The 12,366-nt window shown below is 39.5% G+C and overlaps 1 protein-coding gene across 3 annotated transcripts in view; it reads left to right on the forward strand.

The window, feature by feature from the left end:
• PAN3 (poly(A) specific ribonuclease subunit PAN3) overlaps nucleotides 1-12,366 on the forward strand; it is an 81,210-nt gene that overhangs the window by 51,225 nt on the left and 17,619 nt on the right. For 2 of the 3 annotated variants that reach the window (XM_066619593.1, XM_066619594.1), the window contains 7 exons: nucleotides 153-303; nucleotides 3,743-3,990; nucleotides 5,737-5,841; nucleotides 6,783-6,840; nucleotides 9,990-10,151; nucleotides 10,450-10,566; nucleotides 10,671-10,772. In XM_066619593.1, the coding sequence (XP_066475690.1) occupies nucleotides 153-303; nucleotides 3,743-3,990; nucleotides 5,737-5,841; nucleotides 6,783-6,840; nucleotides 9,990-10,151; nucleotides 10,450-10,566; nucleotides 10,671-10,772 (943 nt within the window). The remainder of the gene's footprint in view (nucleotides 1-152; nucleotides 304-3,742; nucleotides 3,991-5,736; nucleotides 5,842-6,782; nucleotides 6,841-9,989; nucleotides 10,152-10,449; nucleotides 10,567-10,670; nucleotides 10,773-12,366) is intronic. The other variant, XM_066619595.1, reaches the window with a different exon arrangement.

The raw sequence follows: 12,366 nt of genomic DNA on the forward strand, positions 1-12,366 counted from the left end.
GTTTCATAGTCTTTTGGGTCTTGAAGTCTGTCAGTTGTGTTGATAATCTGTGAAAAATGTGACTGAGCTCTTTATTTTAAATCCGACTGCTTCAGTCACTAGGTAAGTTTATTTTCACACTTAACAGGTACTCTATTTTGATTTTCAAACAGACACCAAATCCTACTGCAAATGAGTTTATTCCTAAAGGAGGATCAACCTCCCGACTCAGTAATATGTCGCAGTCAAATATATCTGCCTTCTCTCAAGCCTTGTTCTCTCATCCTTCCATGGGAGGTCCTGCAAATGCTGGGCTAGCTCCAGGTAAGCTTCATAACTTACTGTGATAGGTTATGAGTCACCATAGCACTAATGAACTTGTTACCCTTAGGAATTGAGTTTTCATAATCTCACAGTCTGATTGTTTAAAATGCTAACATTGTAGTAGCATTAGGTCTCAATTCTATCCAACTTTCCAGCACCAGTGCAACCGCATTGCAGCCCTGAGGTAAGAGAACAAATATTCCCATACCTTGAAGAGACCTCTGTGACTACTTCCCCACCGCAGGATGCAATGCATGCCCCATGGGCACAGCTGCACTGGCACTGGAAAATTGGATAGGATTTGGCTCTTACAGCCCAATCCTATGCATGTCCTACTGGGCAGGAGGTCTGGTCTAGAGGGTAGGGCCTCCGTTTGACTGAAGATAGCAGCTGAAGGTCACCAGTTCGAGGCCACCGGCACCGTGAACAGCGAGACCTTGAAGCAGCTGACAAGCCGAGCCGAGTTTTTCCATCTGCTCTTTGGTTGCCCTTCAAGTGAGATATGAAGGATTGTCAGCTTGCGTGGAGGCCAGAATGTGATACCAGATCATAAAAGGATCCATCTGAAATGCTGTAGTTCTTGAAAGACAGAACCTTCGTCAATTGTAAAAATCCCTATAGGGATTTAGTAAAGCCTGCCTGCGTAAACCGCCTTGAAATAAAGTCTGAGGAGAAATCTGAAGATCATGAAAGGCGGTATATAAATACCTGTATTATTATTATTATTATTAGGAATTAAGTCTCATCAGTCAATGGGGCTTACTCCCAGGAAAATGGGCATAGGATTGGGCTGTTAATGAGCTTAGTATCAACACAGTATAAAATAAAGCGTCACTAATGTTCATGGTAAAGGTTTCCTGTTTGTTCGTAGTGTCAGATTGTGGGGTGGAGGTGGAATTTTGTCCAGGCCCTATTGCATGGGTGAGAACAGTTTTTATATTTTAAAATATGGCCTTCCTTTGTTCTGTGTAGTTTGGCCTTTGGCATTGCCAAGTCATTAGATGAAGGCATATGTTTTTGTAGGGGAATAGTTTAGATAGAGGTGTTCTTAAACGTTTTTAATTTTTTTGCAGATTTCGTTTTTTTCCAAGGAGGAAAAGTACAGAAAGCGGTGTTATGTGTTTTTTATTCTAAGGGTGCATTAGTATAAATTATCACTTTAAAAGTGTGCTTGGTAGGTGATATAAATGGGATCGTGTCAGAAGATGCAACCACAGTCGTTACTCATGCACTTCCCCAGTCCAGTCCATTATTTATTTATTGTAGATTTCCCAGTTTATTTTTTCACTGTCTTTGAGGTGTTTTTTTTTCTCTCAAAAATGATACATGTAGAAAGCGGTGTTATGTATCTGTTGCATTATCACCAAACATAATCGCATCTCTAGCCATAGATCAGTAGACAAACACATGCTTTGCCTGCCTAAGGTCTGATGTTCAATCCCTGGTAGAATTGGGATATACTAGCTCGAAACTTGGGAAAGCCACTCCCTGTCAGTCAGTGTAGACATTACTGAGCTAGATGAGCCAATGGTCTGACTCTGTATAAAACAGTGTCCTTTATGGTAAAAATGCATAATTTAATTTTGAAAATGAGGATATATTAGTGTTATGTGACGTAAAATAATTTCAATTTAAAGCCCTTATTTAAGGTTTCTTTGCAAATTTATTTTCACAATACTTAAAACTACTGTTAAAATATTTTCTGCAAACAGCTGAAAGACAAGGATTGCCTTGGCAGCTTTAATAAAAAACAAGCAATTTATTTTTGACAAGTTGTAATGCTCAGTAGCAAACTGAGCATGTTTGAATACATACAAATCTAGATTGTATACATTTTGAGCTCTTTGAAGGTATTAATAAATTTGAATTCTGAGAGAGAGTTTTGAAGAACATTACTGAAGATGTGTGCTGGAGGTGGATTACAGATGCATATAAAAAGGCATTCTTGCATCATAAAAACCATGTTGTACATTAGGGTACATTAAGGTAATCAAATCAAAAACATGGAGCAAATGACTGAGCTAGAAAAGTCTGTGGAACCTTTCACAAGTGCTGAATAATATGGCTTTTCAGCAGTAGACTTGAACATAGTGGTGGCAGGGTATCAATGTTTAATGTGCTCCATCTGCCGTTTTAGCAATATATGGAATACTATAGATGGATTTGGCATGTAGCTGTTAATGTGCGTGCATGTGTATGTATATATCGGTCCGTTCTAGGGTAATGGCATTTTGCTTTTTCATTGAGAAGAACAGCTGTCCAGTTGATAGTGACAGAATGCTCTTTGATTTTTAAAACTCAAGACAACCAGAGATTTTTAAAGAGGCTTGTTTTTAGAGAGATCTTGGGGAAAGTCTGTTCAACTGTCTGTAGCCATCTTAGGGCCCAATCCTATCCAATTTTCTGGTGCTGCTGGGCTTATGGGGTATGCACTGCTTCCTGTGTTGGGGATGGAGTCACAGAGGCCCCCTTAAGGTTTGGGAACATTTGTTCCCTTATCCCAGGGCTGCATTGCGGTTGCACCGGGGCTGAAAATTTGGATAGGATTGGGCTATTAGGTGACACAGAATAACTGATGCTTGGGAAGAAAGAGTTAACCTGAAACATTTATCATTAATATTTCTTCTGAAAAATATCAAGTTGCTTTATATAAAGTCAGACTATGGTCCTTCTAGCGCAGTTAAAGTCTATTTTCAGGTGGTGGCTGTCCACCTGACAGGTGGTGGCTGTCCAAGATCTTTGGCAGATCTTTCTAAGCTCTGCTACTTCAGATCTGTTTAAATCAAGAATAAGGATTGAATTGGGGCTTTTGTTTTATCATTGAACTATGGCATCTCTCACGGGTATTTTCCTTCTGTTGGCAAACGTTGTGCTTCATGAGTTTTACTTGGAGGACACAGAGGGCTCCTGCCAGAGCAGAAAAGCCCCAGTGAATGCAATACATGGTGTGATGGATTTTGGCCAGTTTGAACAATATTATCATATATACAAAAAATGTGCTGGTTTACATCTGTAGCTTAAATAAATTCTCATTTTAGAGAAGAGTGGTATTGTCAGCACCTTACTTGATCCTTTTTGCAAACCACTGAAAGGTGACTGAATCACAGTTAAAGTTATGCCTTGGCTTTCTCAAAGATATTTATAAATATGTGGTTGGTGGTTTTCTGTCACTCTCTGTGCAAAGTAAAATGTGTTAAAGTGGCATGCACTCTACTGCTCTTTGCCAGTTAATATGTTTGTGGCTAGCCATACTCTTGGAACTTGCTTGGTTGATTAAGGGTTTTAATAAATAGACAATTTCCAAACATCTCTTCATCCATTTTTAATTTAGCTGTCCAAAATCTGTTTCATTTATTTACATGGAAATTAATTATTCTTGGAGTTAACTATGGGAAGAAAAACTTTTTATCTGTAAGCCTTGTTTTTGTTTTTTCATAAGGAATGTCACTGTCAGCAGGATCTTCTCCTCTTCATTCCCCCAAAATTACTCCTCATACATCTCCTGCTCCTAGACGAAGAAGTCATACACCAAACCCTGCAAATTATATGGTGCCTAGTAGTGCCACTACACCAGTTACTAATGCGGTCTCCCAGCCCCCAGCTACTGGCCAGGTGATTCAGAAGGAAACTGTGGGCGGCACAACTTATTTCTATACTGACACAACTCCAGCGCCTCTAACTGGAATGGTAAGATTTCAGCTTTGTTTATGAAGTCTGATGGTCTTAGATACGATATTCAGTATGGCGAAGCATCACATTTAAAAAATCATTTTTGAAGCTATAACATGGGTTATTACCTTTTGACTTGCCACCCTCCGTCTTTCCAAAATTTAATTGAAATTTTCCTTTTTCTGACCTCCAGAGGTTTCTAAAGGTATGTGCATAGTTGGAGGGAAAAGATGTCTCCTTCTGAAATGTTCTCCTTTGTGTAGTTCTTACCTTCAAAGAGCAGCATGAGGAGGGGACGTAGCCTGGGCATAGACCACATGCTTTGCATTCAGATGATCCCAAGTTTGGTCTCTGACATCTGCAGTTAAAGGATTTGGGATAGTAAGCTGGGAAAGACTCCTGCCTGAGACCTTGGAGTTTTGCTGCCAGTAAGTAGAAAAACTGGTCTAGATGGACAAATGGCCTAAAAATTGGTATGAGGCAGTTTCATGCTTTCAAAATAATTACTTATGAGTAAGCAGCTTTCCAGTGGTAGGCAGCAGTCAGGGTTCCATATCTATGCGGAAAGTGGCATTGGAGGTCATGTTTCTTGGATCTGGGAGCCCAGATAAATCATTGAATGTTGGAGTTAGTGAGAGAAGTTTCTTGGAGGTCATTTAATCTGGCCTCATGATAACTGAAGACAGTGAAATTGCTTCTGAATCATACACATGGCTCTGTCTTCTTTCAGGGCTGCTGGTCTCATAGATAACTAGGTATGCCTTCCAACACGACAGTGATGTTCTAGCTCAAATCAGGAATTCAACTAGCTGTAGAATGTACCTAACACAGGATTGTCACTCATTTCATACAGAGGGCCGATTAGCATTCATGATGCCTGCTGAGGGCCAGAAATGATGTAATTAAGCAAGTCATAACCAACAATGAGCACCTTTTCTCACTTAGGAACTCATTAGCTTCTAATGACAGAAGAGGAATCATGCAAATCTTGATCATATTTCAAGATATAGGTTAGCACAGTTTTCATGTGGGCTGCCCTTTCAGCAGTAACACTGCTCAGCACTGCTCAGCAGCTGAGAGCCTAAGGACCAGATAAAGAACTTCAGTGGGCCACATCCGGCCCCTGGGCCTCATGTTTGACACCCCTGGCCTAACACATGCATAATTTAGACACCTTGCCACTTGGATGCTCCCATGATAGCAGTTGTACTTGAAGTAAATAGAGCATTTATGCAACCCTCACTGTGTATCTAATCTGTTGGATTTAATTTTGTTTTCTCTTTTGCTGCATTAAGATTTGTACACTTATGTATAATCTTTTCCACTGAGTTGCTTCCTTGGTTTTTAATTTAAAAGAAATGATGTTGAATTTTCAGCTGCCCTCATGAGCTATACACTATCAATTATTTTTCCAGAGTGAAAGTGTGCCAAAAAAGAGAGATCGAGATAAGGGTATCAAGCTAGGTTCCATGATCAAAGCCACCTTGGGTGCCCTTCGGGGAGAAAGGCAGACTACAAATTGAATAAATAACCTGGGTTTAGTTTAGCAAGTTGTACAGGATGAAAGACAAATTTTCTCCAGCCAAATATAGCTTCTATTATAACTGGGTTTGCATTTTGCATGCCTCAAACCCACCAAGGATTTTAGTTCAGTGCTTAAAAGGCCCATACCGCTGTGCTACCTTTTCAAAGAACTTTAAAAAGATTTGATTGCTATAAATTATTCAAATTATAAAAATGCATTTCTGACTTGATTTTCAATAGGTATTCCCAAATTATCACATATATCCTCCAACTGCCCCTCATGTTGCTTACATGCAGCCAAAAGCAAATGCACCTTCCTTCTTCATGGCAGATGAACTCAGACAGGTAAGTTCTTGTTGTCAATTTTAACAAATCTTATCTAGAAAATTTTTGTTATTCTTCTGTCTGAAAGTCACCAAATTACATAAAACACTGAATCAAAAATACGAGGAAATAGGCAAAAATAAAATTGTAGAAAACCATAGTAATCTGTCTCTAACAAGTAGTAGTGTGGTAGAGGTCCGGGGGGCAGTATCTTTGTCAAGACACATTCAGCTTATTGTCAGTGTAGCATTATTGCAAGGAAAGCAAGTGCCACGCTGGAACACATTAGCAAAGCAATTACGAGGATGACACTGGAGTTATTTTTCCTTTGCTTTGACAAGGATTTTGGAATACTGTGTTCTTTACTTATTATTATTATTATTATTATTATTATTATTATTATTATTATTATTATTAGTCAAGCTCTGGTGAATATAATTGGAAATTGAAGGAGCTATTGATATCTAGTATTTACAAGATGGATTGAGCTCCATAATTGTTCAGTTACATGAGCAGAATGAGAATAGGTTATAAAATTCAGAGGAAAGGCAAGAAATAATGGGTTCAGATTGCAGCCAGAAAAATTAGGGTGAACTTCTATTTGTAAGAGAGGTGGATCTTGGGATTGTGTTTTCTGGCATCTGGTAGAATTTCAGTTAAAGGTCTAGGTAGAACAGATTTGATAAACTTTTGATTGGACTAGTTTAGGCAGATTCATCCCCTGAAGTAGGAGGATTGGCTGAGCTGACTGTACTGCCTCTTAAAGGTTGTTTCCAGCCACATTTAAGACTGCGTATGATCCCTGAGCAAGCTAGCTTGGTTGGGTTTCTGCTTCCACAAGGAGCTATATGTATATACAGGCAGTTTTCTGTGATTCTGATATATACCTAAACAGCATATATGAAAAGGCAAATTAGAACTTCATTTCTTGATCTATAAGGCTACGAAATCTGTTCTTCTAGGAGCTGATCAACAGACATTTAATTACAATGGCTCAGATAGATCAAGCAGATATGCCTGGTAAGTAACTAAACATCATGCACCTCAGTCACATTTTTAAACTAATTTTATTTTACTTGACCACATAATTTATTTTAATTTCTTGTTCATATTTTAGGCTTTTTAAAGCAAAACTTCTCTAGGTACAATATTTAGTGTAAACAGAATCTATTTAATAGCTGCACAGTTCTGCTGTGATCTTGCTATCTCTCATGTGATCAGTATCTAGCTAGTGGTGTGTATTTGGTTTGGAAAGAATCGTATTCCAGACCAGATCATCCCATTTTGGAGAGAGTCCTACGCAAGCACCCTGAGTTGAAAGCACCCTGAGTTGAAGCAAAACCAGCCAAGGCTGCTTTGGATGGATGGCTTCTTCATTTAACCTGTGTCTCACTTTTTTGTCTATTCCCTGGAGTCTTTCATATACGGAAAACAACTTCTAAGCAATTAGGGAGAGGTTAGAGGAGAATCAATGTGACTTGACAGATCAGAGCCATCAATATGGGTCACAGCAGCTGAACGATTGCTGCTGATTGGTGCTTTTCCCTTTTCCAGTTATTGTGATTATCTGAAGGAAATTATGAAGATAAAAAAACATGGTTTTGGAGCTGTTATATGTATAATCTTGCTTTATTATTATTATTATTATTATTAGTAGTAGTAGTAGTAGTAGTAGTAGTAGTAGTAGTAGTAGTTATATATCGCTTTTCAACAAAAAGTTCACAAAGCGGTTTACAGAGAAAAATCAAATAACAGAGAGAGAGGGAATTCCATAGATTAGGTACCACTATGGAGAAAGCCCTACTCCTTGCAGCCACTCCTTCCACTGGCAGCACCCATAAAAGGGTCCTCTCTGATGATCAGAGAGGGACGAGGTGGACTATATGGAAGAAGGTGGTCTCTCAAATATCCTGGCCCCACACTGAATAAAGCATTAAATGTCAAAACCAGCAGCTTGAGTTGGGCCTGGAAATGAATGGACAGCTAGTGCAGCTACCAGAGCAGTGGCCCGACAGAGTTAAACCACTGCCCTCCAGCAAGCACATGAACCACTGTATTCTGCGCTAGTTGCAATTTCCAAACCATTTTCAGGGCAGCCCCATGTAGAAAGTATTACAGTATTTTAGTCTTGATGTCTATTTTATCTTTCCCCTTTGTGAATTTTCTCATGGAGTGAAGGTTTCACAAGGGTTTGGTGTGTGTTAATTCAATAAACTCCTTATTCTTATTCAATCTGTGTAACCTGCTGCAGCCCTCAGAATGGCCGAAAAGGCAAAAATAAAAAAACCTGTGACTTCCAGTTTAACAATAAAATTGGAAATAACCTTTTTATTGCCTAAGAAGGCATTCTGAGGCCCAATGAAGCCCTTCCACTATTGGAATGGAAGAATGTCTCCTTGAATCCTATACGCGCTTAAATTTCTTTAAATTCTTTCTGTGAGACTTCTGAGTAGATTTGCATAGGATTGCACTGTTAAGACTGTTGCATCCACCCTGTGTAGAAGAGTACCGCATAAATAAATGAGCAAGATTTGATTGTAGCAGTTTTTACTATGACCAGAACACTTAGTCCTTGTGTATAGCAGAGCTTTTGATTTTTTTTCCCCCCCATTATCAGTGGCCTGACTCCTGGCAGGTTCAAACATGTTTTTTTCCTTCAAAGAAAATGATGAAAATCTTCAGTGTACATGTACCAAAAGGGGATTTCTGAGTTGCAGCTCTAATATTAAAAATCCAATAAAATAGATAATTGAAACGCCCATATATGATCTATAGTACAGCTTACAAATAAAAAGCACTGCTTACTGTGCCTGCTTTTGGGTTTAAAGAATAAAATTTTATCTTTTTGTAGAATTTACAAACAAAATATGACTTCCTAAAGCACAACTCTGGCTTTTTATGTGGGATCAGGAAAATATCCATTGTAACAGGGAAGATCTTGCCTGAACTCCAGGATCTTTATAATATACTAAAATAGTGCCTCAAGGACAGGTTTTTGAAAATGTGTTTTGACGGAGTTGGCTCATTCATGATGCAGGTGCTGACAGTTTTTCTGTGCATCCCACAAAGTGGCATGAGATGTTCACCTAGGGTTTAAGAGTTCTGCTTATGTAGAGGGAGAGACATTGACTAGGCATGCCCACACTTTGCACTGTGGTGCTGACCCAGCTGCATATCTTCAGCCCTTTTAAACCTTGAGTTCAAATTGCACTTTTGTGCCAGGATAAAAAGTGTGCCGTTAAGTGGCTGCTGAACAGGATTTTTCTTCTCTGATCTTGGGGACAGGGGCTGTTGTGGCACAACGGCAATGAAAGTGGAGGGGAGGTCCCAAGTAGAAAGTGGAGGGGATGGCATCTGGCCTGGATGCCTTTAAAAGGGGATTGGACAAGTTTCTGGAGGAAAAATCCATTATGGGTTACAAGCCATGATGTGTATGTGCAACCTCCTGATTTTAGAAATGGGCTATGTCAGAATGCTAATGCAAGGGAGGGCACCAGGATGAGATCTCTTGTTATCTGGTGTGCTCCCTGGGGCATTTGGTGGGCTGCTGTGAGATACAGGAAGCCGAACTAGATGGGCCTATGGCCTGATCCAGTGGGGCTGTTCTTATGTTCTTAAGGAGTAGAAAGTAATTGCAGGAGGGGATGGGGAAGAACCTGTTTGTAAGAACCTGGAAGGATCTTTAGGACTCAGGTGTGCTGATTCTGTAAGATATTAAACAATAACAATTCTACTTTAAATTGGTAATTTACAATTTTCACATCAACTGTATGGTAGAGTTTTTTTTGTATTCTAGGCTTCATTTAACTGAGCTATACAATTTTTGGCTATAATTCTAAAGTTTCCCTTTATGATTAACCCACCCTTTTCTACTGCAAAATAGCTAATTGGAGTCTCAGACCTTTTAAGTTAATTTTAGCTTTACCTGTTGCTTTTTAATATTGAAAACTTTCGTCTTTTTTAAGGCAGGTGTCTTGTGAAAAAAGCTATATATGGTTTGCATCAGAGCTGTAGTAGTAAAATTCTAACTTTGTTACAGTCCTCTAAAACAGCATAATATCTGTATTGTTTTGACATCTAATTGATTTTCTTTTCTATTTCTGTAATAACTGTTTTCTTCATAATTTTTAAGTAGTGTCTAATTAATTTATTTCTGTAAACTGGTTTAGCTGTCCCAACAGAAGTTGACAGCTATCACAGCCTTTTCCCTTTAGAACCACTGCCACCACCCATTCGGATACAGAAAACAAGCAACTTTGGGTACATAACATCATGCTACAAAGCTGTAAATAACAAAGATGATCTACCATATTGCCTTCGGAGGATACATGGTGAGGGAAATCATAAGTTGTCATCTTTTAAAATTTCAGTGCTTCCTATATTTAACCTAAAACACTTGTGCTTTTCTGAGTATAAATCACCAATTGGATTTCAAATTGAATCATTCCTTTAAAATAAGGAATAGGAATTTGGCCCAAGTAACAATCCATAGTGTAGGTTATGAACAAATATACATTTTGTTTTGGTGTGCCTCTGTTGGTGGCAGCTCTGTATTTTCAGAACAGATGTGAACGTTCCATTTAAAGCCTTGTGAATATTTCAGGCACAAAATTTTTTTCTCTTTCTCAGGTTTTCGTCTTATTAACACAAAGTGCATGGTGTTGGTTGACATGTGGAAAAAAATTCAGCATTCAAATATTGTCACATTACGAGAAGTATTCACCACTAAAGCATTTGGAGAACACTGTAAGTATCTGGTATTTAAGATGTTGGTCGTTTATATTGAAAGGCTAACATTAGTTGCATACCTAATTTTCACTTTGGACTTTCTTCTTTAAAAAAAAAAAAAGCTCTAGTGTTTGCATATGACTTCCACGCTGGAGGAGAGACTATGATGAGCAGACACTTCAATGATCCTAGTGCTGATGCCTATTTCACAAAGAGGAAGTGGGGTAAGGCAAATCAGTACAGCAAGCAAATGAGATGATTCGCAAAACTCTAATAGCTTTTCATTTTATTTATTTTTGTTTCAGTATAAGCTCTTCATGCTCTGAAAAGAAGGCTGCTTTGCATTTGTGGTTCTGCTTGCCTCTGTTACATTCATCCCATAGTGCTTGTTTCTGCAGTTTGTGGGTCTATTCAAATTGGGCTGTCAGGAGAGCTCACTTACTTTAAGATATATTTCTTCTGTGCAGCTTGTAGATGTTTGGTTCTAGAAGAGGACTAAATGTAAGTTGAATCAATGCTGAGAGAATTGCCAGGGCAGACATTCTAGACTTCAGTTATTCCTTCTGTGATTCTATCGTGTCTCCAGTGTCCTGGGGCTCAGCATTCACTATAATTAGGAGAAACCAACAGCCCAATCCTGCGCACCCATGGTACATGGCTATGGCGGCACTGAAAATGGCTGCCACCGCATCCAGCATGCCCACGGCAGCCGCGGGTGGCACCTTAGAAGAAGGGTACTTTTGTCCCCTTCTCTCAGGTAAGGGACGTAGCCCCGCATTGGGGCTATTTGATTCACCGGTGAGGGACGAGCGTTTGTGTAGGGCACTGAGCTCCACACGAATGCTCAGGGTTAGGTGGAGCAGAGCTCCACTGGACCCGCCTCCTTCCCTCCCCCTGGCATGCCTCCTCTCCCCCCTCCCCCAGAACACCTCCTCTCCACCTCCTTCCCCACCCCTGCTTAGCTTACTGCGGCTCAGTGGTCTGTGTGACCGCTGAGTGGTGGAGGCGGTGCACCTGTCCAGTGCTAGGCCAGCGCCAGCCAGCACAGGCGCTGGCCCGGCAAGAGGCCTCACAAACATGCCTTAAGCACATTTGTGACAGTGCATGCCGGCGGTAAGCTGGTACGTCAAGCCCAGGATTGGGCTCTGAGACATCAAGCATTTCTCTTTTAAAAGGAACTTGCATTTTGAATGGATAAGTAGTGCCAAACTGTCCTGAATTCCACGCTGCTGTCATTTTCCCACCCCATGTTCTTTTCTATTTTGAGGGTACATATGCACCCTTAGAATTGTCACTCTCACTGGCAAAAATGAAATATGAGTCTAGGGAAAAATATCTATCACTATTTGTGAAACGAAGGATGAAACCAGATCTAAATTTTTTTATTTTTGTCATTGCCTGTATCCTGCAAGTTTCAGTTCACAGCTTTAAAGCCTTGTATTTTTGAGATGGAGGTCTTCCTATGTAAAACTCAGTTCAGGAAACTTGTCTTTTTAAGATGTCTTTTGGTCTCTTGTTAGCAAAACTGAGTATTTGACAGTTGAAGAAAGACTTGTGGTTATATGGCTGTTTTAACATGTCTCATTCTGCTGTCACAGTGTGGTTAACCTTTTTTTTTTTTTGTCATGTCATTTGCTAACACACTCCAACCTTTTTTTAATGCTAAGGATGTGGTGTATAGTTTTTTGCTTTTGACAGAAGAATAAAGTCACAATAAGTTTATTTCTGTACTGAACACCTGTGCCCAGATGTATTTCTGTAACTTTACTTGCTAGTTTTGTAGAATTTTGTCAGATGTTCCCACTCAATTGGCTGTTT

The sequence above is a fragment of the Tiliqua scincoides genome, chromosome 3 (genome assembly GCF_035046505.1).
Source record: "Tiliqua scincoides isolate rTilSci1 chromosome 3, rTilSci1.hap2, whole genome shotgun sequence".
NCBI classification, from domain to species: Eukaryota; Metazoa; Chordata; class Lepidosauria; order Squamata; family Scincidae; genus Tiliqua; species Tiliqua scincoides.